At 35.5% G+C, this 27,699-nt stretch overlaps 1 protein-coding gene across 1 annotated transcript; it reads right to left on the bottom strand.

Annotated features, from left to right (window-relative positions):
- Positions 1-806: 806 nt before the first annotated feature.
- On the bottom strand, positions 807-5,696 carry LOC131036126 (endoglucanase 6). The gene is made up of 10 exons (XM_059219952.1): positions 5,463-5,696; positions 5,056-5,268; positions 4,676-4,876; positions 4,478-4,567; positions 4,209-4,373; positions 3,870-3,990; positions 3,606-3,769; positions 2,976-3,324; positions 2,748-2,855; positions 807-1,740 (listed from the first exon to the last, which is right to left on the bottom strand). Exons 1-10 carry the CDS (start codon positions 5,655-5,657, stop codon positions 1,442-1,444), a joined length of 1,905 nt encoding a protein of 634 aa, XP_059075935.1. The 5' UTR covers positions 5,658-5,696; the 3' UTR covers positions 807-1,441.
- Positions 5,697-27,699: the final 22,003 nt, after the last annotated feature.

Here is a 27,699-nt window from a genome sequence, read left to right as displayed (position 1 = left end):
AAAATTATGATGAAAGCACGTGAAAAAAGTGAGACAGAGTTTGCAGAGTTTGCATTGAGCCTTAATGATCGTTAAAAAATAATATTAATGATATTGTTTTGAATAACAAGAAACATTTGAATTTAATTTTGATATGTAATAAAGGTGAAAAGAAAATTGTATATTTAAGTGATAGAGGTTAGAATGTAAGAGAAGTGAAAAAATTGTCTATTTAAATGATAATGGCAACAAAAAATATAGCATAAATTATTTTGTTTCATCAATAAGATAAATTGTTGATCCAAAAGATAACAAAACTCAACTTGCAACAAGTTCCAATGCTCGAGTTTGAAAAGCTTTAAATGGAAAACCCTAAAACCAACAAGACGTCAATCCATTTCCAAAAATGAATATAAGCATAAATTTTATGGAATGAAACATGTCTATGGTGATACAATCTTCACTTATAGCTACTTTCTTTTCTGTTATGATTAATTTTAAGAATTGGTTTTTCTTTTTATTATTATAAATATGAAAAAAAAAATTGTTGAAAAGCTCCATTTAGCGCATTAATCATAAGCATTAATAACATGTTAAGAACAATGTGATTTCTATAATTCTAGAAGGAACTAATAATGAATCTATTTTACTTCACCTTATCAAAATAGAAAAAATTCAAATAACATCCAAAAATATATATATATTACATAATTTTCCAATCATTAAAAAAGCTGAGTCACATCTCAACTATTAGCATATAGAAAATAGACAACAATTTATCAACATGACTCAATTTAATATATCCAAAGACAACAAAAACAACACTTTAAAATCCACCAAACAATACAAGAATTTGTTAAACAGAAAGCTCAACATTGATACAGATCTAACCATATAATAATGGATCATGTATGCCTTTGCACATATTGGCATGCATGAAACTATCTAGATATCTAACTACAGGGACATACGTATCTCTTTTAATCCTTTTCTATGGGAATAAGCAAACTCAATTGTAGTTTATGCCATAATATTTAAGTAAATTTCATTTAAAGTTTTAAAAGTTACGATCTTGTAACCATAGACTTGTAGAAGGAAGAAAAGCAGGCTTTTCTTTCCCCAAGTGCACAACTAACTCCACACAAATACTAGTCATTCTCCCCATCTGTAAAATGACATTGTTATTCAACTCCACTTACAACCACATACTATTATTATCAATAATGAATAGCCTCACTAGAAAATTCTTTCATGCTTCCTCATCTGTTAATACTGTTAATACCCACATAGATGTTAGCCAGCTTAGAGAGATTAAGGTCTGACTTTGACTTGATCCATTCTCTCTTGTATAGGCTGAATTAGTTTTCACTTTCTCCATTAATAAGCTAAGAGAATAGCAACACTGAAGCCTTAAAACATCCTGATTACAATAAATTAATGGATTGATAGAATGCTGATCAGTTCATGTCAATTGATAGTTAGTAAGGGAAATAGTTGCTTGAGGAGCAGCATGAATATACACAAAACCTATACTCTGACCAGGAGGGACAGACTTCAACCATTCAGGAAATGAATACAAGTTGTCCTTTGATTTTGAGAGACCCCATATAGGACCATAAAGTCCTTGAATGGAAAGCTTGATAGATTGAAGTGATTGACTTTGAGATTTATTGGTGATGGTCACTGAATATCTGTAATAATTTCTTCCTCTGTGAATCCAAGAATGTGACAGATTCTGTGAGATGGCCACCAAACTCTCCTCTGCAGATCATTAACAGCAAACCACGGTCAGAAACATCTTTTATTTAAAGAACACCCATCCATTATAAGAGATGGATAGATCATCTTATATAATTGATTAGATGAAGATGTGGGCTTAATGTTATGTTACTTGTCAATGTAAATGCACATCAAAAAACCAAAAAAGCTTTTTTTGTGAGGTAGTTAAGTTATATTTTAATATGCTGCCTCTGTGAAGCAGGCCTCTGTTAAGTTATAGTTTTTGATTAAAGGTAAAATTATAGTTACAATAAAAAAGAGTGCTAAAATCACAGCAACCCATGGAGAACAAAATCAATTGACTACCCAAAAAAACCAATGCATTGAATTTGACATTGTAGAATAGAGCATCCAAAGACTGTCAGTTCCTAAGCCAACCTATTATATCCAGCAGCATACAATCCTTCATGGTTGCTGAAGATGGAAATGGACATTCAGCCATCAGGTGCATCATAATGTTGATGGTTAAATATTATATAGTCGAAGTTTAAATTTTCATGGATGATCAAATGAATAACAGCAATCTTCATCGATGAAAAGTCCAATTTCAGTTATGTAACATGTAGCCATCGATACCATGGTACTTCATCCAATGACTGAATAGCCATTTCCACGAAAGACCGGCTTCACATCCGCATGATCTATCTATATAATACCCATCATGACAAAAAGTCAAATCTAATTAGACACTTTGTAGTTTGTGGTTGAATCAGAAGATCGCATAGATTTGATAATAAAAAAATTTAAAAACTAAAAGAGACCCATCTGAATTAGCTTTAGGCGCAGAGGTTTTTCATAGGATGCTTCATCTGAAATGTATTCAACTAGGATGTCAGCATCATCAAAATCCAACTATAGCTATTTAACAGATTAGTGAATATTGAATATGCTTCTTTAAGTAAAACCAGATCCGGAAATAACTTGCATTGCTTTCATTTTCTGCTAAAATTGGCTTTTGGCAGGGCATATATGAGGTCAGTAGAACTTACTTTGAGGAGAAGTGGGAAAAGGATGTCTCTCTTTCGTAGCGGGTACGACCTTAGATTTTGCTTTTTGTTCACCAGTTCGGGGAACAGATCCTGGTTTTTGTACACCACCTGCTTAAAAAGCAACCATTTAGACATCACTACCATCACTGCTGGAACGATCATAAAAAACAAACAGCATCAATGCAAATCTTCTGAAATGTTACGATACAATCCCTAAGACGACATTACCTTGATTAAGGTTGCTGTTTCCACCATTTCCAAGTTGGAGTCTGGCTAAAAGTCCCACCATTGGAGCATTGTTATAAGTTGCAGGTTCTGTCTGCTCATAATTGTCTCTTTCATCTGCGAAGTTGTCATTCTGATCAGGTCCTCCTACTACGGCACCAACTAAAACATTGGGATCTTTGCCTTGGTGATTGAACCATGCGGCATAACCTCCTTTGCAACTGACAAATGATGGATTGTCTTTGTAAGATACAATGGAGGAAGCCCTGTGGTGAACTTGGCTAGGATAGTTTGATCCATATCCTACCATGTAGCTTGTAGCTCTTGGGTTGTCGCCAAGTAGGTAATCAATCTACAAGAGTGAGGCTTTAGAATGCAGTCCCAATGGCACTAATTCTATTAAGAATCAGAACCCATCAATTACACTAAACCAAACCTTAATTGAAAGGTTTGGAAGAAGAGTTTTAGGTTTATTGTACTTCAGATTGCAAACCTTAATGGAAATGTTCTGTAAGGAATGGATTTACTAGACCTGTGATTACAAACTTTGATTGAAATATTTTAAGAAATGGACTAGATATACTTGTGATTACAAAACTTATTCAAATGTTTTAAGAAATCGGTTTGACATGCCTGTGATTTAGCCAAGGCTAAGAGTTCAGATGGATCCACTTGTCCATCTGGGCATTGCAATTTCTTGCCAGCAGCAGACAAATAATCAGAGTAGACTGTAAGGAGAAATGAGGCACTTGTCACAAAATGCATGTTGTTCCATTTCTGCCAATATAGTAGCCCACCTGATGAAGTTAAAAAAAAAGACTCAGTTCACCATCATCTTTACTAAATATGAATAGCAAAAATGTGTTTACTAAAGGCACTGATGAATTTATCTCATACCGGGTGTTCTCTGTACATTGTATCCGTTTTTCTGAAGGCAAGAACACATGAAAAACTCAGCTTTTTCTTGGTATTTTTGCAGCACAGCCTCTTTTTCCCCACCATTACCTTGCAAGAGGAACTGCCACAGCCCATAATTTTGTATGATATCAGTTGCAGGATAAATCTACTGGACTACTAAAAAGTAAAGAACCATGTAAAATCATTTGTCTTCAGCATTATAGCCTGCATTTTATCTTTAGGTATTGAAATTTCAGTCCATCAAAATCTTATGGCAAATATAATCCTCTAATAACTGCCACATATTGAGCAATTTGAATGGCTTGCACCCTTACTGACCATGGAAGCAAGCACTTGGACCCCTGCATATTTAACATCCCAAGAGAACTCCGTCATACTCCATCCTGTTCCACCCAAGGAATCTGCATTATCGGTCAAGTAATTGAAGTAGTTCTGATCCCCAGTTGCTCTATGAAGCCATGCAGCTGCCCACAGTAATTCATCCTGCAAGAAATATATAATGTATAAAGAAAACATGTAGTTCTTTGACCACAGAATTCACAAGCATTTACATTTATGGAAGGAAGATAACATAGATGAGAACTTACATCATATCCACTGATTGATCCATAAAACTTTCGAACATTAGTAATGCTACTGTCATACTTTCCCCTGTATTTGTCAGCAAAGTCAAAGAGCTGCAAGATAGTAACAAAAATTGAACAAAAAATTAGTTTGCAGCATAAACAGGATAATTTTAATGTAATCAAGGCAAAGAATCTGCATTTGTTTGAATCCATACAAACCTGTTTGGCATGACTGAGAAGCTCATTAGAGTAAGCGGGATTGGAGTCCTTGAAAATTATAGAGGCAGCAGCCATAGCAGCAGCTGTTTCTCCTGCAAGATCTGATCCAGGGTTGTTGGTATCAATCTTGTATGCCTGTCTAGGGGTTGTCATATCTTCTGGCCTCTGCCAACAGTTATGGTCTGTAATGCCATCACCCACCTGACAACAGAGTAAAAAAACAGCATTCTCAGAGTGCTCAGATTTCAGCTTTTTCTTCCTCCAACGATCCATATCTCACAAAACTACAAAGAAATAGAATACTCGCCTGCTCAGATTTCAGCTTTTTCTTCCTCCAACGATCCATATCTCACAAAACTACAAAGAAATAGAATACTCGCCTGCCCATATAGTACATTTGACTCAGGATGAGCTTTTAAGAGATAATCGGTACCCCACTGGATAGCCTCCATGGAATACCCCAGCTCTCCACTTTTAGCCAATTGTTTTCCATACTCTATCACACTCCATGAGAGCATTGTGATGGTGTGCGCCATTGGAAGTCCAAATTTCACATTGTCACCTGCATCATAGTATCCTCCAACCAAGTCAACCTGCCCACATTGCATGCATTTAAATTAACAACCTGTATAAGTTATAATGCATTTAACTATAAGTCAAACTTATTTTCCAATTAGCTCGCATTACAATTGATGTACATAAAAAGCACAAAACAATAACATTGGGCCAAAATTGCTAGTTAGGAAACTGAAACAAAATTAAACTAAGTCTAGGTGATATTACTGACCCCATTAGCCAATCCATCTTTAAGTCCAGAATCAGCTCGCCAGTTAGCTCTCTGGGTATTAGGAAGCTTTCCAGATCTCTGAGCTTCATAAAAAAGTAAGTTTTTGCTCAAAGCCTCCCCATAGTCATGACTTGCAGAAGCACTCTTCATGAATGCTAGTGCCAAAACTAAGACAGCCATTAAGAAAGAAGCCATTGTCACTCTTGGATTGCAAATTGGGTACCCTTCTCCCGCAACTTATAGTTTTCAAGAACCCAATTCACAAGCTCCGGGATTTTGGAAGCTAAGAGCCCTTGACAACAATGGCTGACACATGAAGCAAGCTAGTGGTGGTAGTGACCACAAGGCAGTGATACACACTTGAACATAATAGGGACAGGCAGGAAAGGCATCAGTCAGAGGTCCATTCGTATCTTACATAGGAAGAATGGAATAGTTTCAAAGAATAAAAGGTACCATGATCAGATCTTGTCTTTTCACAGAAGAGCCAAAAAAAGCCAAAATGAGAGTACCTAACAAGCAATGCTGCTAAACAACCCAAACACTGAATGACAAAAAGAAAAAGAAAAATGCTCTTGCCAGCTCTTTAGCAGATCGAGAGTACAGAGGAATAAGACAACAAAACAAAAAAGTCAATGTGGGTTCGTCCTCTCAATTACAGAGAGTCCTAATCCTCAGTCAAATAAGTGAGCACTATAGCAATAACACTAGGAAGTTAATGTGCATATACAGAGAGTCCTAATCCACAGTCAAATAAGTGAGCACTACAGCAATAACACTAGAAAGTTAAATGTTAAATGTGCATAGCTTCTGGAATCAACTGTGTTTTTTTTTTTCCATTCGACGTTTAATCTTACAAAAAGAAGAAAGTAAGACAAGAGAGTGGGAGTTGATAAAATGCAGTTGTGTAGAACTACTTTCACTTATATTCTGACTTCAACCATAAGTATCAAAGCAGCAGCATATAAATGCAGGGATTGGGTGAGGTCCTCCTTCCTCTGCAAGTCTTGATGAGAGCAGAAGTGGGAAGAATCAATAGAATTTATGATGTAACTAACTACAAGTACTAAATTGATTCTAGATTTAAATAAAGACAGTCCAATCGTTAAGGTACTCTGACAAAAACATCTGCTGGTGCAAGGACTGTGGTATCAGACATGTCATGTTTGTAAATCTAACTTTCTTCCTGGTTCCTAGCTGGAAATTTAAAAAAACAATATATAGACAGATATAAATAGATTATAGGAAACATCTGTACTAACATAAAACGAATAAACAAGATTACGTTATTCATACGGTTAGATGGTGCCAAATAAATAGTTAATTTTTGTCTCAAAGGTCATTTTGTCATTAGTGCGATAACTGCCATGGTGTCCCGTGTGGCCTCATGCCACTGCGTATTATATGGATGTTTTGATGGTGATCACGTGGAGATCCAATGGCTTAAATCAACTTGTCAAGGAATTCAATCCAGGAGGAGCTTGAGCGAGTATAACGTAAAGGAAAAAAAAAATTTATTAAAACTGAATCTGAGCTCACAGGTAGAATAAAATGTGAACACGGATCATGAAATAATATAGAGGGGAAGAACCCACCCTAACTTCTCTCTCAGATTTTGACTTGTTTTTTAAGGTTTTTTTTGTATATGACTTAAAATCTTAAAGTTAGGGGAAGCGTACCAACAGTTGTTATAGCTAACTTCGCAGACATACAGATCTTAAACAGTACATTGGATTTCGACAATTCTGTTTTGGTTGTCTTTGTATGCGACTTAACTGCTTATAGTTATTATTCTGGCTTTTGGATAATAACAACGCACGTTGTAGGATCCGTTATGCATGCAAGGGTCACATCATTTCAAAATGTAGCCCAATTCCTACTTAAAGATGCCCCAATAACCGTGCACTACAACCACCTCAAAAATGCTCAATACTTATGCACAAATACCCCAGTAGTCATGTGCTATGGGTACCAATAAAGTTGCACAACTCCTCCGATTAAAATCCAAATATTCTAACTACTAGAGGTAAAGTGGGCAGCTATTGGTACATTTGAAATTTATTAATGGGCTTTTAGTTAACATTTTTTGGTTCCTTTAAAGTTATTAATTGGAGGGTTGGGTGAGCAAGGGAGTGAACGGTAATTAGAACATGGGCGGTAATTGGTGCTCTTCCCCTACTGTTTCAACATCTACTTAGCTACAATGAATGTGAGCGGATTCATTGTATGCACAAAATTCAAAAAGTTATCATTTAAAATTAATGCCTTATACCTATTCATTGACACCTTGATAACCATTTGCTATAACCACCAAAAAGAATAAAAACAAAAACAAAAACAAAAATCTGCACAACTAATCTAACACATATTCCTCTAATATTTTTTATCAAAACATATGCACAAATGGTGTGCTATGGTTACCAATAAAGTTGCACAATTCTTCCAACTAAATATTCAAATTTGAACTACTACAAATGGACACTATTGATACATGTGAAATATTTTAGTGGAATTTTTAATTATCATGTATTGATTAGTTTTAAAAACATTAATCAGGGGTTAGGTAGGCAAGAACATAACAATTGTAGGTACATGGGCATATTAGGTTCTTTCCCCTAGTTGTGGGTATAGATATTAAGAAAATGAATTGTTACATTATAATATTAATATTTTAGGTTGGGTGCAAATTTAGGAGCAAAGATGCTATAAGAATTTGTTATAAATGATGATTTAAATATCTTAAGATTGGAAATGAGAAATTTTTATGTGTATTTTGTTTGAGAATTAGAATAGTTTATTAATTATTATGAGGATCTAAATTGTATATTTGGGTTTCTTTTATGGAGATGGATATGATCTTTGGTTGTAAATCTAACCTAGTATACTACATGTTCTTATTTTCTAGTTTTCTAATTTGTTGTCTTCTTTACTCCAAGGATTGGTGATATTTAAAAACAACTCAAGAGTGATATTGAATAATTAGGGTACATGTTCTCTTAGGTCAACCCTTGAAAAATACCAACTTAATGGCCATTCAAATGATTGAAGGCAAGATCTAGATTCATTTTAGGTGCTCTAATGTAAGTGTTCCTTACATATTGTCTATGGTGTTTGGAAGTTCATTTCTCTCTTGTTGATTGTTTATTTTCAATCCATCTAGATTTTCTTGATTGTCTAGAATTGCTGTGTCATGATTTTTTTAAGTACAATCCTCTCGGAGTGAGAGTAAAGCCACAACCAAAATGGGAACAACCAACCAATCTTCTTCATGGAGGGACTCAAAAGTGGCAATGCTTGAGCCCCATATCTAGTTCATCCTTGTGCACCTTGGTCGCCAATCTTATCTTTATCAAAAATTAACTAGAGGAACAACAAGCTATAGTGAGTGTGCCCAACATCATGACCTGAGCATTAACTAAGATAGAGTCTGGCATAGAGATTGATTGATTGAAAAATACAATAATAGGTGAGAGTTAGTGGATTCCTTGAACTCTACTTTTCTTGTTCTCATTCCTAAAAAAGTTGGTGCTAATCATTTGGATTTCTTTAGGCCTATTTCTCTTTGTAATGTGATGTTAAAAATTAGTACTAAATTGATTGCAAAGATGCTCAAGATTTGTCTCCCTTCTTTTATCTTCTAGGAGCAAGGGGATTTTGTGGTCGGTAGACAGATTTTAGATGGTGTTGTGGTTGCTTCTAAAGTTATTCATTCTATGGCGACTTCCAAGGAAAAATCTATGTCTATTAAATTGGATATGGCTAAAGCTTATGATAGGGTTAAGGGGTTTTTGCAAAAAGTTCTTCTTGCCTTTGGTTTTAGTCCAGAATGGGTTAGCTAGACTATGCGTTGTGTTACCTCTTCTTCATTCTTTGTTATTACAAATGGTGAACCTTCTAAGCTCTTTGGGGCTTCTAGGGGCCTTCGCTAAGGAGATCCTCTTTCCCCCTATTTATTTATTATTATGGCAGAGGGTTTGGGAAAATTTCTTAAGTCTCAAGTTTCCTAGAGCATGATTCATGCTTGGAGTTGGGGCAATGGATTGCCAAAGCTTTCTCATCTTCAGTTTGTTGATGACACTGCTCTCATGGGGTTTGCTCATCTTCGGGAAGCTGAATCTTTTAGACTAGCATTGGATACTTATATTGTTGCCTTAGGCCAAAAATTCAATGAGCATAAGTCTTCTATCTTCTTTTTTAATACCCCTGAAGCTATTCAGAGAAGGATTGCTCATATTTTGCAGTTTCAGATTGGGTCTCTTCCCTTTATCTATCTGGGTATTCCTCTTATCATTCATAGGCAAGCCAGAGCTTCTTGGAAAAACTTGCTTGACAAGCTACATTATAAGGTTACTCATTGGATTCATCACGGGTTATCCACAGCTACTAGAGTGACTCTTCTTTGATCTGTCATTCAAGCTCTTCCTATTTACAAGTGTTTTGTTCAGGTGACTCCTATGTATTTTCCTTAAAGAGTTTGATGCTCTCTCGCGACAGTTTCTTTAGAGTGGTAATTTGTAGACTGCTAAGTGGAGTTTAGTGAAGTGGGATTCTATGTGTAGGCCAAGGAAGAAAGTGGGCCTTGGTCTAAAGTTGTTCTGCTATTTTAAATTGGTGAGCTTTAGCTGCCAAGTTATATTGTCGTTGGTGCACCAATCAACATCAAATTTGGGCTCGTATTCTTACTCACAAGTATCTTAAAGGTGTGATCTTTTGAGATATTCCTCCCTACCCTTTGGAGGGAAGAGGCTCTATGATCTGGGATACGTTGAAAAGAGGGGCTTGATTGGTTAAGAATGGTATTTTTTAGATCTGTAATTTGGGCTTAGATGCCCTTTTTGGGTTGGATTCTTGGGATGGTAATCCTCCTATACTTACGATGTATTCACACCTCCAATCCCTTTGTGATATTTTTATTGAGGCTCATTGGGATAAGGTTGCGCATTATAAGGTGGCTTGTAATTTTGGATGGGCTACTGGTTATAGATGGAAGCACTTTGGTGAATGGACACCAAGTGGATTGGAGGAGGATAGGAAAGAGCTAGCTCAGATTCTTGCTTCTCGTGAATGTAATGCCTTGGTTGGGCATGATGTTTTATCTTGGGGTAGTGATTCGTCTAGTAAATTCTCTATTTCCTCGGGGTATGTGGAGCTTGATAGAAAAATGTTTGGAGGCATGGAGGTACCTTGGTGGAAACAAGTATGGAACAAATTCTCCTAGCCCAGGTGCAACTTTTTCTTGTGGTTGGTGGTTCAAAATCGGTGTCTTACTTGGGATAATTTGTGCAAGCACGAGTTCCCGGGTCTCTCGAAGTGTGTTTTGTGTTGTAATTGTGAGGAGAGTGTTTCTCGTCTTTTCTTCCAATGTTCCTTCTATAGGGAGATCTGACACTTTTGGTGGGGTGTTTGGAATCAAGCTTGTTGGCATGTCTCTTCTTTGACTGAATTTTTTTCTCGTTGGGGCAAGGCCCCGATTAAGACTTCTTTTCTTCGAGTTGTTTGGGCTCTTGGTCCCACCTTCATTATTTGGCATATTTGGTTGGAGAGGAATCGCGGGATTTTTCAAGATGTTAAGATGGTTGTCCAAAATGTATGGTGGAAAATTCTTCGTTCTCTTGGTGAAACTACTTCGGCAAGTTGTGACTTGGATGAACAGGTGGATCCAAGAGATTTTGTTTTTTGCAATCGCCTCAACCTTCCTCCCCTATTCATCTTCCGAAGAGGATGACAACATATATTATGCATGACTTGTCCAACAAACCTCGAAACATCCATAATATATGTCATCATCCTCTTCAGGGAAATATATGTCGTCATCCTCTTCGGAAGATGAATAGGGAGGGTCATTGGTGCCCTCCTCCTCAGGGAGTTCTGAAAATCAACACTGATGGTTCTTCTCATGGAAATCCTAGTCATGTTGGTATTGGTGGAGTTGGGCGAGATAGTTATGGTTCTATTCAAAAAAAAAAATTGTTTATAAGGGCATACATTCTAACAATTTGATGGAGGCTCTTGTCATTCTTTATGTTGTGGAGCGTAGTTGCGATCTTGGGTGGAGAAAGATCATTTGTGAATCTGATTCTTAGGCGGTGGTGACTTTGTTGAATAGGCAAAGGTTAGATGATGTATGTTGGCATTTAGCTTTGGTTATTAAACAGATTCTTCACTTGTGTGTTACCTTGGAATCTGTGACTTTCAGTCATATCCCTAGTGAATGGAATGGAGTTGCTAACTGTTAAGACAAATTGGCCTCTAATCAGATGTATAATTTGAACATTGTGGATAGGGGTCAATTACCCCCGGACCTGTCTCAAAAGTTGGACCACTTGGTCGAGACTAACAAGGTTGTTTAATTTATGTGCTTTGTATTTCTTTTATGTTTGATTAAATTTTTACCCTCTGTTTAGTTTCAAAGTTAGTGGATTCCAAGTGGAAAAAGAATAAGTGAGAGTTAGCAAATTTAAATTTTAAATCTCATTGTATATCCACAAATGTAAGATTGATTTCACATGGGAGGTATCAATCTAAAAAATCATGAGAGCAACCTGATTCATAGTTTATTATTCTACTTCCAACAAAAATAAGAAATTGTGATTATAAGTTGTTGTTGGGCATTGTTGCTGCTAGGATATGTTGTTGTCATTGATGTCAACATATTTCTAGTATCATTTTATTCTTCTGTATTGGTTTTGGTGTTTCGAGAAGCTTAATTGATCATATCAGATGATCTGATTATGCAGTTTTTTTTTTTATCAGTGCTTTGCAGAGTTCAGTATTTCCTCTGGTATATTCCGGTGTGATTAGATCTCGAGCTGATATTTTGGGAGATTGTTTGGGATGGTCTTGTGTATCTTCATTTCAGATGGTTCGTGATTTGGTGCTCCGCAAGTTATCTTTTCTTCGTGACAATTGATGTTGGGTGCGTTCTTGAGTTTCAGATGTTGATCAATGAAGATTTGATAAGTGGTGTTGTTGCAGCTGTTATTGATGTTTCTAGCGTGCTTACGGGTGTTTCCTAAGTATGTCCTATTTTCTTTGATGATCTGCATTATCATTGTGTGTGTTCTTGGTGACTTTGTTGAACCGGTGATATTCTTCGTGTTATGCGGTTTTCCTGGTGGTGTAGCGTGTTGTGGTTGATCTTGACGTGATTACCAGTGGAGTTGGGCATTTAAGAATTTGGTTTGGAGCCATGTTATGTCATGTATATCATTATATTGGTCTGGTGGTCAATCTTTGTATCGTGTGATGTAATTTTGTAATTGTGAGCTGAGGGTTTAGCCGACCTTGTTGTCAAGTTGATGAATTGTATAAATAGGTAACATTGTCACATTGTAATTTAGATGTCATGGTTGTGTCTGCATTATCAGAGAGTGGTATATGTGCGAATAAGGATTCATCTTTCGGTATGATGTATTGAGTAGAGATTGATGTTGCAGAGAAGACAGTTGTGCTTAACTAAAACTGTCATTGGGCATTTGGAGATGCTATTCTTTCATTTCATTCCTTTCGGATTGCAGTTCGATCATTTTGTAAGTCAGTGAGACTTCCTTGTAAGGTAGTGAGCCTTCCCTGAGGGTTGTAGCCTTTCAGATCATTGTCTTTTGAGCAGTGAGCTCTAAGCAGTATACCTGAATGCATGTGCATTCCCCATTGTAATATTCACATACTACTACAAAGTATCATCTTATTGTGGATAGGTTCCCACTGTGGTTTTTCCCTTAACCGGTTTTTCCACGTCAAAATCTTGGTGTTGTGTGTTGTGTTGTTTATTCCTTGCCTTTGTTATTGCTACAGTTTATCATATATGTTTTTGTGATTAAGTTTGTGGATCTGGTGAAAACTGATTCACCCCCCCCCCCTCAGTTTTCCTTCATTGTTGTTGCCAATAGTTATAATTTAAAAATTATGATCAAAACAACAAAAAACTACTTTAAAACAATTAAAATTAGTTGTGTGTTTATTTCTATTATTTTCAAATTATAAAATATTATTACATGGGGGAACGCAATATATGTAAAGCACATAGGAAAACATATAAGAATGGATGGGATAATATCAAATACATGAGAATGTATATAAATGGATAAGTAAAAAGATGGGGGAACAAGCCCTACTTCACACAAAATTGACAATTTGTCAATATATATTTATAGCATTGAAGTATTTTTAAAATGGCCACAAAATTAATTGAGAATATAAAAGTTTCACAATAGTATTTTGCCCCCAATTTGATGTGCAAGTGAATCATAAAATACTCATGTATCTCAAAAATGTAGCACTAAAAAACATGCATGTAATATAAATCTTCAAATGTAAAATGTTATCGAGGTTTATATAAAGTAATGGACCCCTCCAAATGTCATCATATAAAATGATCGTTTGGCATGTGAGCTCCATGGTAACATACAAAATTGTAAGACCTCAAATGTATATCGCTCATTTTGTTATTTATTTTGTATAATGATATTATTGTTGTACTTTTTGATGACATTCTTTTGGATTACCATGAGGTTTATCAATCCTGTATTTTGCATTCACATATGTAGATTTGTATATGTTAGGACTTATATTGTGTTAACATGATTATCATACTTGCCAATGATGTCCATTCTGGATTGCCATCAAGGTGTATGGATTGTGTACTTCAATGCTCATGTGTGGATTCTTACATGTTAGAATATGTAGTGTTTTTAGTTTCACAATGGAATGCCTCATCCAAAGGACCAAAGCAAAATTTGATTGGAGGTTTTTTTAAATACGACAAACAATAGACCAAAGAAACAACATAACATGTCACACTTGCAATACAACAAGCACATAGATCTCATGTGGAACATAATGACACAAAGGCAATGACAATAAGAATGTCATCACTATTACATAAGAAAGGAGGTACTAGCAGAACACTAAACAACTATGGGATAAATCCACCACAATGAACCTATGAGAGAGGAAACAACACTCAACAACAATTAAATACTAACCCACAATCATGTTCTCTCACAACACCACATAAGGATGGGATGAGGGAAACATCATCCTCCAATCCACAACCAACAAACTCTAATATCACTAATATTTTGATGAAATGCCTAGGATCCAATACTACTCAACTAGATGACAACATTGTTAATTCCTAAGAAAAGGAGTAGGATGAGGATACATTCTCCTCTAATCCACTCGATGAAACCAAAATGATTCTCAAACACAAAGACCAACCTACAAAGAGGTTGCCTAAACCAAGAGACCATACTCCCTTTCAACCGCATTGGTCCTTGGTGATCAAGGGTTTGGTTTATCTTCTTCCCCAAGGATAGCAAGATTCAAGACGAAGGCTCGACCTCTGATAAGATTATAACAATCGAGAGTTGAGGGTAGGAATTTTGCCTTACCCTTGATGCTATGGGGTATTGAGGGTAGGCCTTGGGCCTTTCCCCCGATGCGACATGGGTATCAGGGGTATGCACATGGCCTTTCCCCCAATGCAACATGGGTATCAAATTTTGGGGCTTTGTATTTTGAGTTATCTTGTTGCCCTAGAAACATAATTTTAAGGTTAAACCTTAGTACCAAAATTCCAATGAACTGAAGGATTTGAGGTCCGAAAGAGAGATTTTTCAAATAATTCAGTGTCGGGGTTTTAACTTACCTCATTCACAAATATACCAAAGTTTATAATATGAAATCTTGATGCCTAGGGCCTGACAAACTTAAAGAAAAAAGGTCCCTAAGGCACACTTCAAGGATTGAGGATTGATGAGAAGCCCCTTCCTCAAACTAAGAGAAAATTTAACCAGTAGGGTGAAAGCTCGAGGGTTGAAGCCCAATAGCCTTAGGAAAAACTATACCATGAAGGGTTCAATAGTGGTTAGGGTTTGGTGATAAGCATTACCCCTTTCACAAAGCTAGAGAAGCCTTAAGGACAGAGGCTTGACAAGTGAAGCCCAAAAAAATTTAAATAACTCAATGAGGATCAAGGATACAATGTAGCTATTGTTAAAGGGCAAGAAGAAACCTCATTTTATAAATTTTTGAGAGGGTCTAGATGGCTCAAAATGACCCAAACTCTAGGCAAAAACATCTAGAGACAAGATGATCACACGCCAAATTATAACATTGTCTAAAGTTCCATGAAAAATCATTAACATTCATTTTTTTTAATTCATTTCTTATGTATTTGCATTGGTTAATTAATCACAACATTGTTATTTCATATTTCTTAATAAATCATATCATTTTATCACATATCACTTAATTGGTTAATTTATGGCATAGGTTATTATTTAGAAAGCAAGTTTGTTTCTTTGAATATCTCACCATGTGCTTATTTAGTTGGCTAAATTATTTTCACAATGAATCCATTTCATGGATGTGATAGTTTTTTAACTCTTCTTATGACACTCTATCCCTCTCCTAAAGATCCTCTTATCCATAAGGACATTTTAAAGCAAGAGGATATGAGTAGCAATGTTTCCAATGCTCTTCCTTCTAAAGATGAAGCATTAAAGAGTTTTATTGTTCCTCTCGCAAAATTGGTCCTACCCATGAGGATATTTTAGTAAAAGAGCGTGATGCCATTCAAATTTCCCTTAATGACACTTTTCCTTCTATTCACTTCAGTGACATCTCTTCTAGAGATGAAGTATTAAATACTTGTGCTTATCCCTCTCCCAAAACTCATCCTACTCAAGAGTATATTTTGGTGCAAGAAGAGGATATCGCTAGTAATGTTTCCAATGCTATCTCTTCTAAAGATGAAACTGGGTGAACTCACAATGTTGGTTCCCACTTTTTTGTACATCCTAATTTTTGTTGAAATCATACATTTTTTAGAAAATATAATGATTTAAGCTTTAAGAGGTCCCATTTGAATTAATTAATTGAAGAGAGTTAGATGAAAGGCTCTTAGATCAAAATTTCTTGGATATAACCTCTCTAAGTTTCTAAATCATACTTGCAATGGAGTCTCCTTTGCATTTATCAAATGCTGATAAAAAAACAATTTTACATTAGCTTTTGGGGGGTCAAATGAATTCATTTAGAAGTTTTGTTTTTTAAGTATTTAGCCCTTATTATAAGCTTTCCAAATAGTATAAATTTTAATATATTTCATTTCATTAATAATTTTTTATTTTATTTCTTATGAATGTAGGGTTTTCATCGAACGTGAACTTTATTTAATGCTTATGGAAAAATAGTAAGTGTCACCCAAAAAATTTTGAAAAATATTTATGCACTAGGTATTGAAGTCCTCTTTCCAACAAAAAAAAATGATTTGTGTTACATATACAACAATTTATGTAATATCAAATGGACATATGTCAAAATTATAGTTAGCTCGACTTCAAATCTTAATAAAATATGAAATATTGAATATAGTGTTACAAAACCAATTGAAAACACTAGATATGGATGTTACAAAACCATATTCGAACAAATCACGTTCATATCTATTATAGAAAAAAAGTTATACCATACAGAGTGAGTATTACTTTTTTTAAATGTTGTTTTTTTGAAAAAAAAACTAGTTTTCGAGGGAGATGGAATAATGGAAGCAAATTGATTCCAAAAATTATCAAAAAAGTATTTTTAGAATCTACATAAAAAATGACACAAATCACTAGCTCACAACATCTACAAATTCATTACGGTTTAGAAGTAATAGGTATCTGAATCTAAAAAAAAAAATTTGAAAAATGAATATTGTAGTGTCAAAGTTGGCAAAAAAGTGTAACCCACTATTGTGGGTTCACCCAACTTTAGTGAATAAAGATCCCAAACAACCTCTTAAAAAATTTATTATTACTATTAAAGGAATCCCAAATCCCGAACCACAAACTAAACCACTAATTATTGTCAAAGGTATTAAATACCTACCTAGATGTCCTAATTACTACTTGCACTATGCAAAAAAACTCACTTAAAGGAGTAGATCTGCAATCAACAATGTCACAACAACCTCATTATCGTGTAGAGGTGCATTCATAACACACTCATAATAATAAACAAGATTCAAATGTTCAATCTATGACCTACTAAGTAAAATATTAAACCTATATATGAAAAAGGAACATGGAAAATCATTGAATTTCTTTAAATTCCACTTGAAGAGGAAAATTGATCCAACCCAAAGTATTAATCAAAGTACCATTAGACATATTTAATGATATCCTTTAAGGGGCGTAATCGCATTGAATGTTATGAATCCACAAACACTCATCAATGAAGATAAAACTAGTTTGCGAGATATATGAGAATACCATTGGTAGGAAGACCACATGTACTACTAGTCACCCACATTATGATATAAGAACAACCATCATAAATCTCTCCTTGAAAATGTAACAACAAAATTAGTAGGGGGAGAAGAAGTTCCAACATTAGGTATGCCCACATAAGTATCCATTATGAATATTAAGAAGAGGTACTAGCATGTTGTTTCTTGAAAACAATAATATCCATATGCATGCATAGCATTCAAGCATTTATATGCTTAGGCACTTGCTAGAAATACACCCTATGAATTTGAGTATGAAAAGAAAGAGGATTTATATAAATCTATAAATTTTGATTATGTAGAGCCATTTAATGATTGTTGGCTCATCATTAGATCCATCAATATGTATAACATTATTCTCTATCAAATCTATATACTTTATGCTCTAGATTCATATAAAACAATTTATCATGACCATTATCCATTTAATAGTTACAATTTGAGACAACCTCATTAAAGATACTTTATTGAGTAATCTAAATAAATCTAATTATAGCATTGTAAATTGTAACTGGTACAATTCACACCTCATTTTTGTGCTCCTACTTTAGTGTGTCTTATCCCCATCCCCCTTGAGGTTCATTTTGGTCCTCTTTACTCCAACCTTGATGTCACCTATTGACATCATTGAGTGGGCCCCATCCTGGAGTTGCCTTCCCCCATTTCCTAATTTGTTGGTCCTATACCAGGGCGCCCCCCACTACCCTGGTCCCCCTTAAACATGACCCAATTTGAATTTGGGCAAGCTCTCTCCCTCCATGATGGATTTTGGTCCCCGTGGCTACACTTGGCCATTGGAGATTGGCTTAATCGGTAATTTACCTAAGGAACCATATATAAAGACGTCCTATCAATTCATTTTGTGATCCACTACCTATCCAAAATATTTGTGCATTTTTCAAGCATTCATCATCTAGCATTCTCAAGCATTCAAGACAACATTTTATCCTTCAAGCATTATGGAGAAACGTTACATCAATCTTCATGCAAGCATGTGTGTTTGATTAGGTCTTTCATGTTCATGTGTTTGTCATGCCATTACATCTAACATTTGTGATCATATCTAAAGAGAATTGCATCATCAATATTTCTATCAACCATTGTAGATATAAGGTATATCTCCTAGTATTTACATTATTCAATTCAAGGTTAATTTCTAAACTAGGATCTAACCCAAGGAAAACCCTGATCCACAACCCTATATAAAGATATCCTATCAATTCAGTTTGGGATCCACTACCTATCCATAATATTTATGCATCTGTCAAGCATCCATCATCCAACATTCTCAAGCATTCAAGATAACATTTTATCTTCCAAGCATTATGGAGCAAAGTTGCATCAATATTCATGCAAGCATGTGTGTTTGATTAGGTATTTCATTTTCATGTGTTTGTCATGTCATTACATCCAACATTTGTGATCATAGCTCAAGAGAATTTCATTATCAATCTTTCTATCAACCATTGTAGATCTGAAGTATATCTCCTAGCATTTACTTCAATAGTTACATTATTCAATTCAAGGTTAATTCCTAAACCAAGATTTGACCCAAGGAAAACCCCTATCCACAACCTTTTCTTCTCTCTTTTTGTGTGCAAGGAATTGACTCAAGAGTTGTACTTATAGATTCTAACAGAGTTGACAATAATGAATAGGTTCAAATTTCAACGGACCGAAAATCGAAGGACCAGGGTGAACCTTTGCTTCCCAGTCCCAGAAAATAACTCGAACTTTCACGAATAGGTTTTGATTCTCTTCTTCTACCCAGATCCCTATATGTGGCTCAGTTGGATATCTGTAGCAATCTGCTTTTACTATTCCTCCTCAACTATCTATTATCTTGACTTAATTTTACAATTCACATTCAAATTTTAACTGAAAGAGGGTGGCAAACAAAACCAATGAATCTAATCAAAATTCCAACCCTTTTCCTATTTGGATTGTGGCTAAATCTATTGGATTCACCTCTCTTTCAATGTTTTGGTCCTGTAGGCAAGATTAGTGGTTTTATTATCTTAATTGATGAAAACATAATTTTTCCTCACCAATACATTTTGGTGAACCCAACTTATTTCATGCTTATTTTTTTGGTCTCAAATCTGATTTGTATGCACTTAAACACTAAATTTTGCAATCTATTTTTACTATTCCTCCTCAACTATCCGTTATCTTGCCTTAATTTTACAATTTGCTTTCAAATTTCAACTGAAAGAGGGTGGCAAACAAAACCAATGAATCTAATCAAAATTCCAACCCTTTTCCTATTTGGATTGTGGCTAGATCTATTGGATTCATCTCTCTTTCAATGTTTTGGTCCTGTAGGCAAGATTAGTGGTTTCATTATCTTAATTGATGAAAACTTAATTTTTCCTCGCTAACACATTTTGGTGAACCCAACTTCTTTCATTCTTATTTTTTGGTCTCAAATCCGATTTGTATGCACTTAAACACTAAATTTTGCACCCATATATGCAATTGAATTACATAAATTTAGAGGTTAAATTCATAAAACCCTAATTTATTCTACAATTGACTTCTGGGTTGCATAATTTTTCAGTTGTGTTTTCATATTTGATTTGCACTATTTCATAATGGAACTTACTAAATCTGATTGGGTTTCTATTTCACATATGATTACATTATTCCCTAGTTACATTTACCAGAATCATGTGTTGGATAATGGTTTCTTTCACTTTACATTACTTCTTATCATTCATAATACTTTTGTATATTGCATCTTTAGAATTTAAAAGATATTTCCTACTTGCAAATCATATCTCAAATATTTTATCCATATGGTATGTTGTTTTATGATGATATTTTTAAGAAAATGCATTACATGTGTAGATCACATAAAAGGTTTTGTAAATAATGATAACCCTAGAAATGACAATGAAAAAGCTGAAACTTGTACCTCTCCTAGGGTATCTCATGCAAATGAGGAAAGAGTCAATACTCCTATCAATGATCTCTCCAATGGAAATCAACCATTGAAGAGCAACATGACATCATGTCCCTCTCAAGCACATAGTCTAGTGTAAGGGGAAAGATCAAAATGTTGGTATATCAATCTCTCTAGATCCTCCTTATTCTCCTATAGCTTATCTTAATCATCAACATATTTGTAGACAATATGGTGTTGTGCATTTTATTCATGATCTATCTCCTCACATAGCATTAAGTAAAGATTAAGCTTTAGATAATAAGGACCCTACTTCCCAACCTATCAAAGAGGACATGAATTATGATAGAAAGGACAATTTCCCCACAAGGGATATCCCTTCCTCATCTAATTATCCCTTTGACTCCTTTATGTGTCCTTACACTACAAAATTTAAAGAAATTCATGATAATAGCCCTTCTTCACAATTGAAAAATTCTTATGGGATTGGTTATGATATGATCTCAAAACAAGGTTATAGTGGACAAGGACTTGGAAACATGAACAAGGAATAAAAGTCCCTATAAACCCTCCTTCACAAGCTAGTACAAAAGGTCTACGACATCCTCATCACTCACCTTTGGATGATCTCCTTAAGGTTCAAATGCTTAAGGAGTATTTTGCAAGACATAGAAACTATTGCTCATCCAAACATGATTCTACATCAAATAATAGTCCCCCTTATTTACCAATTCCTTCACCTCAAGAAAATAATCCTCCTCCTTCTTTACCAATTCAATTGCCTCAAGAAAACAATCCTTCTCTTTCTACTAGCACACCGTGTCCTACATCTTAAGAGACAATACCTACCCATATTGATAATCAAGACAAATTAGCTACAAGAATCTTTTGGAAATTGAAGTATGATAAGAATGTTTTTGTCTTTCTTTCATAAGATATAACAATAAGAATAAATAAGGTGATGATTATTATCTTTTTCATCATTGTTATTCTCATTCTCTTGGAAATTATAAAGCTTTTAAATAATTTGTTCAAGACCAATATGACCAGGCTCGCATAGCTCTTACAAATAATCTTGTACTTTTTCTTAGTGAAGAGGTAGTTCCTTAGTACTCCATTCACCTTATTATATTGCTCCTCACCCTATGACACTATTAATTTAAATTTATTGGGGGATCGTTGTCATGTGTAGTGATACATCTTCAATTTTAATCATACTTGGACAACCACAAAATTCTTTTGTCTCCTTTCTTGGGGGCAAGGATATTATATTCAATCCTCTCTCCTTTCGAATATTGCCTTTTCTTTTGAGTTGTATTTTGCATATCTTGATGTCTTTTCTCACATTGAATTTTGTTTCATGTGAGTACATGTGTGTTCTTTGCTTAAGACCTCTTCTTTGCTTGAAGTGCTACATCTTTTATGTATAATCTCTCTTTGGATGTTGTGTAATCCTTCTCTTTGTCCCTATGCTTGGGGAGAATTGATTTCTCCTATCCTTTCTAAGGATTCACTTTTCCTTTGTTGTGCGGTAATTTCTTATGATACAATGTTATTCCTTATATGAATTTGTTTCTTTTCTCAAGGATTCTCTCTTATGCAATAGTTATGTATCCTTGTGTACAACCTCTTCTTCACTTGGCAATGTATGTCTATTATAAACAAACCCCTCAGTTTGGGTCAAAAGTGTGTTATCCTTCATCAATAATACCTTTACCTAGCAATTGGGGGAAGGTATGAATTCTTGTTCTCCTTCCTTTCTTTTGGTCAATGATGTTATTTTTGTTCAAAATCTCCTCTTCGAGGTAGATGTCTTTGAGCAAAGATCTCTTCTTCCTTGTCCTCCAAAGGATTCCCTTTACACTTGTTGTAAAATATCTCTTTTACAACTATCTTTTCCTTGCTGATAAGAGTCATACCTCTTTAGCTTGGATTTATGTACATTATTTCCTAAAGGATATCTCCTTAGTGTTGAACGTGTACATATTATTGTTTCTAGCTTCCTTAAGACATCAACATACCCCTTTTTTTGACATCTTAAGGGGTCTATGTTGACATTTAAGGGGGGGTCAGCGAGGGGGTTGGGAGTAGCATGTTAGGCCCAATATGGAAAGCTAATGTACTGAGAGGGGAGGGGTGAATTAGTACGTCAAATCTTTTTATCAATAATATCTTTATTGTTATGCATAAACCAAAAACTGATGTAACATAACATAAAGCTAAAACACATAAATAACAATCATACATGATTCACTTCATAACACATATATTTTCGTTACGCAAAAACTCTTGGTTAGAGAGAAAAACTGCGGTGGGGATGGCACCCACAACTTCACTACTGCAATAATAAAGGTTGCTCAGTTAGAGCTACATATTTAGCTATTTTTGATAGCTTACCCTGTTAGGAGTATCAAGATCTATTAGATCTAGCTTGCTAAAGGATTTTACAACACTTAATCTAAATGTTGCACCTGGTTAGAGGCTTTACAATTTATAGACTTGATTAGAGTCTTTTACCCTGTTAAAGGTTTCTCTTAAAACTTCAAAATTTTCAATAAAATCTTTACAACTATCTGCAACTTTACATCTGGAATGTTATAGCAGATTCTATGTGCTCAAAATAAGATTACCTTGCCTATAGCATACCTCGGTAACCCATAAAGTAACTCGGTAAACCCTTATGTTTACTCTGTTCTTTTACTATTCTCTGAAATCCTTCTCGGTGACCTCTGTGTCTCTATAACAGTTATTACACTTAGTTCTTTCTCATGCATCACACATGTCTTGCTTCCTACACTTGTGTATATCCATGTCTCACACTTTTTATCTTCAATCCATGTTGTATAAATAGATCTCTTATGTCGGTGATCTGATTCATTGCTACGATCTTACAAACATGATTTCTTGAATGAATAACCATGCAAAATATTTCATTGGTTAGATGACCTCAAAATCATACACAATCTTTAAGTGCAATTTCCAATGTGATAACGGTTCTATGTTCCGCGATCTTGTAACACGTTTTCATATGTGTGTCCAGGTTCAATGAATCTGGTAACACGTTTCACTCAGTGTATATCATCTCGGTGTATCATCTTTGCTGCTCGGTAGACATAGAATGATACTCGATAGACAGATCAGTGCATACTAGGCTCTGTGACTACTTTCTTCTATAACCGACTGGACTGTGCATACCAACTGAATATCTCGGTAGTGGTAACCGACTAGAGTATATAGAATGACTTTGGATATAAAACTAATGGCAACTTGATAAGTAGTAACAATCTCCCCTTTTGACATTAGTTGAGATGTTTGACAAAACTACTTTCAAAGTCATAACTCAAAAATCTATATACTTTACAAAATTTGACTCAACTGACAGTATATACATTAGTCAATGAAATAGTATAATCAGATATACTCCCCTTATTGATATACTATACAAAATTTTGATTTGTATGCTCAGTGATCAATGATCAGTGTACTGCTCTTGTTCTTTGCTTATTCTGCTCTGTTCACTGCTCCTGGATACTCTGCCCACTCTGCTCAGTATACTCCCCCTGTATACTACACTCCTGTTGTTGATACTTTGAATACTATATCACTCCCCCTTTTTGACAAACATCAAAATTTAGTTACCATTCGGTGGTGGCAACTGGTCAAAAATGGATTTGTACTTGGTCTGTGCTTCGGTGAGAGCGACAGAGAGTGCATCCTTTACACTTTCCATTAAGGAATTATGTGCTTGAATATCAGCCAATAATGATATTAAGCCATCTAAGGTGCTTCCCTCTTGTGTAGTAGATAGAAATGTGGCTCGGTTGATCTGTTCTTGGATGGCTGATAGATGAGGAAGGAATAATGTTTGAAGTGTCATTATGTCCATCTGAATCTTGTGTTCCTCATTCCTTAGTTCCAATTGTTGAGCCATGAGTTGTTGAAGCTTGGTATAAAAGTTCTGAACTGAATTGGACTCTAGGGTCAACTTATTTGAGAGATCGGTGATCTCTTTCTCAATTGCTTCAGTTTTATTTTTGATGTCTTTAATGAATAAAGAAAATGTACAGAGTTTCTGAAATAAATAAAGAATGTGCTTGAGTTGAGGGGACAACTCAGCAATAAATTTGACAAGTTTAACTTTGCCAATAGCTATAGCTTTATGTACCTCTTCTATCATTTTAGCAGTGAGCTCCTTGTCTTTTAGCTTGCTCAAATATTCAGATGCATTGACTCCAGATGTCTCTATCTGATTAAGGAGTTCATCCAGTTGAATATGGATGGATGCATTGGTTGACATCGTAGCTGTAGGTAGCATATCTATTAGTAGTGTCTTTACCTTCCGAAGTACTTTATTTTTCTTTTGTATGGCCATTTGTTTCTCTTGTTCGGCCTTTGCTTTACATAGTTCACCAAAATCAATGAGTGCTTGCCCTTTTAATTTTGATATATCAACATTGGGCAACACTATTGGTTTTGACAAATCAACTTTGAAACTATGATTTTTCATCTTCTTTTCTTTACCTTTCACCGATTGAACTAAGACAATGGCTTGTGAGGCTTGAGGACCCTCGGTGGGTTGCTCGGTAGAGGCAACACTTTGGTCGGTAACTTTAGCCTATGTAGCGTCCTTTGGTGTCTCGGTGCTTGGTGTCTTAGTAGAAACGTTTTCAGTGATAGAAGGTTCTTGAGAGGTCTGTTCTTGAGAAGTACCTTCTGCTGTAGACTTGTGACCTTCGGTGCCTTGCTCTGTATCCTGAGGGGCTTCGGTTGAGACAGGTTTATTGACCGGTGGATAAGGCTGAACTTGTTCCAAAACTGATTCACTGGATGCAAGTTTTGCATATGCATTGCCTTCTATCATTTCCTGTTTAGGTGCCTCTGTATCCATGATATCTTCATCTATTTGAATGGTGTCAACAGGGTCTTACTCGGTGACATCAGGATCTTGCTCGGTGACATCAACTATTTCAACTGTAGCTTGTTCACCAGCATCCTTGAGTCGAAAGATTGCCTGCCATTGTTCTTTTGTTTCCTTCTCTACTTCAATATATAGGCCATTCATCAGTTTCAAGGCCTTTTACTTGACTAAGAATTGTGTCTGGCAGTTTTTCAGATGATCCTTGATTTCATCTACCGACATGTTAGGAAAGAGATGTACAAGACTTCTTTCTCTGATTTGTTTCTCTGAGTCTAGGGCATATTGCCACCTGTTATCAATATGCGCATATAATTCTTTGGGAAGAGATTTAGAGACTTCTAATGGGACCAATCGGAATTTCAAAAGTGTGCAGATGACAACTTCTTCAATTTGTCTCTTTTCATCAGCAGATCTAGATTCATATTTAACATATCTGAATCCTCCAAATCCACCATATTCCTTCAGATTAGTACAAAAGTTTTCAACACTATGTACATTTACCTTCTTGCTCTTGACAATCTGAAATTTGCTTGCATCTTCAGATTCGGTGTCACTAGACTCTTTTGACAAAATGAGTCTCCAAGTAGATTTCTTGTAGGTTTTGGTTACCTTTGGAACAGTAACATTCTTTGTTTTCTTACTTGGTGAAGTTGTTGATGCTCTTGTGTTAGGTCGCTTTGTTGGAGGAGTCGGTGAGACCTTTGATGGATCATGTTTCTTTCTTTTCAACACTTTTCCCTTAGGCAATTCGATGCTCAGTATTATAGCTGCCTCTTGGGCTTCAGATTCCTCTTCGGTAATGGCTATAGTGCCTTTGACAGGTGTGGAGGAAGAATCTTCTCCGAATTTCTCCGATAATGCCTTTATCATCTTTGTTGCCTTTCTTGTAGCTTTGGGTACTACAATGCTCATTTTTACCTTTTCCTTCTCTTCTTCATAGGTTCCATACCTCAGCTCGGTAGCATGCCTAGATAATGTAAGGAATGCATCTATTTGTTGTTGTGTGAGGTCAAAATCAATCTCGTAACCCATGGGTGGCAAATATTGAGTTCTTGGTTCCACAACATTCACATAACAGTCATTAGTGTTTACTTCAAAACATATGTCATCTTTGTATTTCTCCACTAGCTAGGGTGGAATCTGGTACCTGTTATGCATTTTCTCCTGAAACTTGCTGAAGTAATCATCCATAATATCATTAAAATTATCACCTAGCTTCTTGATGAAGTCATTGATTTGATGGGTGATTGGTCGGTGCAGTTCCCAAACAAATTTACCGACTGTTGGAAAGAACTTCTCAAAGTAGAAAAACATGCATAGAAGCAATGATCCAAATTTTAGTGTATTAGCCGAGTTGTTCTTCTTCAGCTTCCTGATTGTGTTCAGATTCTCAAACAGGTTTTTCAGTAATACCTCACATAAATCAATTTTCATGCCTTTCTTCACAATTTTATATGCTAAGTCCACTGCTGCACGGGGTACACTGTTTTCCCTTGCTGATTGGAAGAAACAGTAACCAATTACTCTAATGGCAAATTTTAGTTCTGCATCAGTGACATTGTTTAATTTTAGACCTCTGCAATCTGATTCTACTCTGGTCAAATTGATCAATTCCTTCTGTGATATCATTTTCTGGGCTCAGGCATGATCATAAATAGGGTAACCGGTGATCAAATGAATGATTTCCTTGGTGATCTTAAACGATTGCTCTTCTAGCCACATGGAGTCATCATGAACTCTGCTCAGAACAAACTTGACCCACTAAGGTTTGAACACATGGGGATAGGTTAGGGCTTCAGTCAATCCCTTGATCTTAATATGCTCATACTTGCTATCCATTTTACCATCGGTACACAATTCATCATAGGAATCTTTAATTTCAACGTGACTGAGTTCTTCAACACGACATTTGGTGAAGAATCTCACATCCTCGACTAATAACACTCTATCTGGGATGAGGGAAAATGCGGTTTTGTCATCCGGTTCAAATGCAACTTTGGGAGTTAAAGAGATTTTTAGTGAGGGCTTCTCAACATTCTTGACAACAATAGGGTCTTGGATCTTAGGTGCCATTGTAAATTCTAGATAAAAACTAACAAAAGATCCTTAGGGTTTGAGAATTTACAAACGGCAGACA

The sequence above is a fragment of the Cryptomeria japonica genome, chromosome 4 (genome assembly GCF_030272615.1).
Source record: "Cryptomeria japonica chromosome 4, Sugi_1.0, whole genome shotgun sequence".
NCBI classification, from domain to species: Eukaryota; Viridiplantae; Streptophyta; class Pinopsida; order Cupressales; family Cupressaceae; genus Cryptomeria; species Cryptomeria japonica.
The sequence above is the reverse complement of the archived record's forward strand: the minus strand, read 5'-3'. Positions and strand labels throughout refer to the sequence as shown.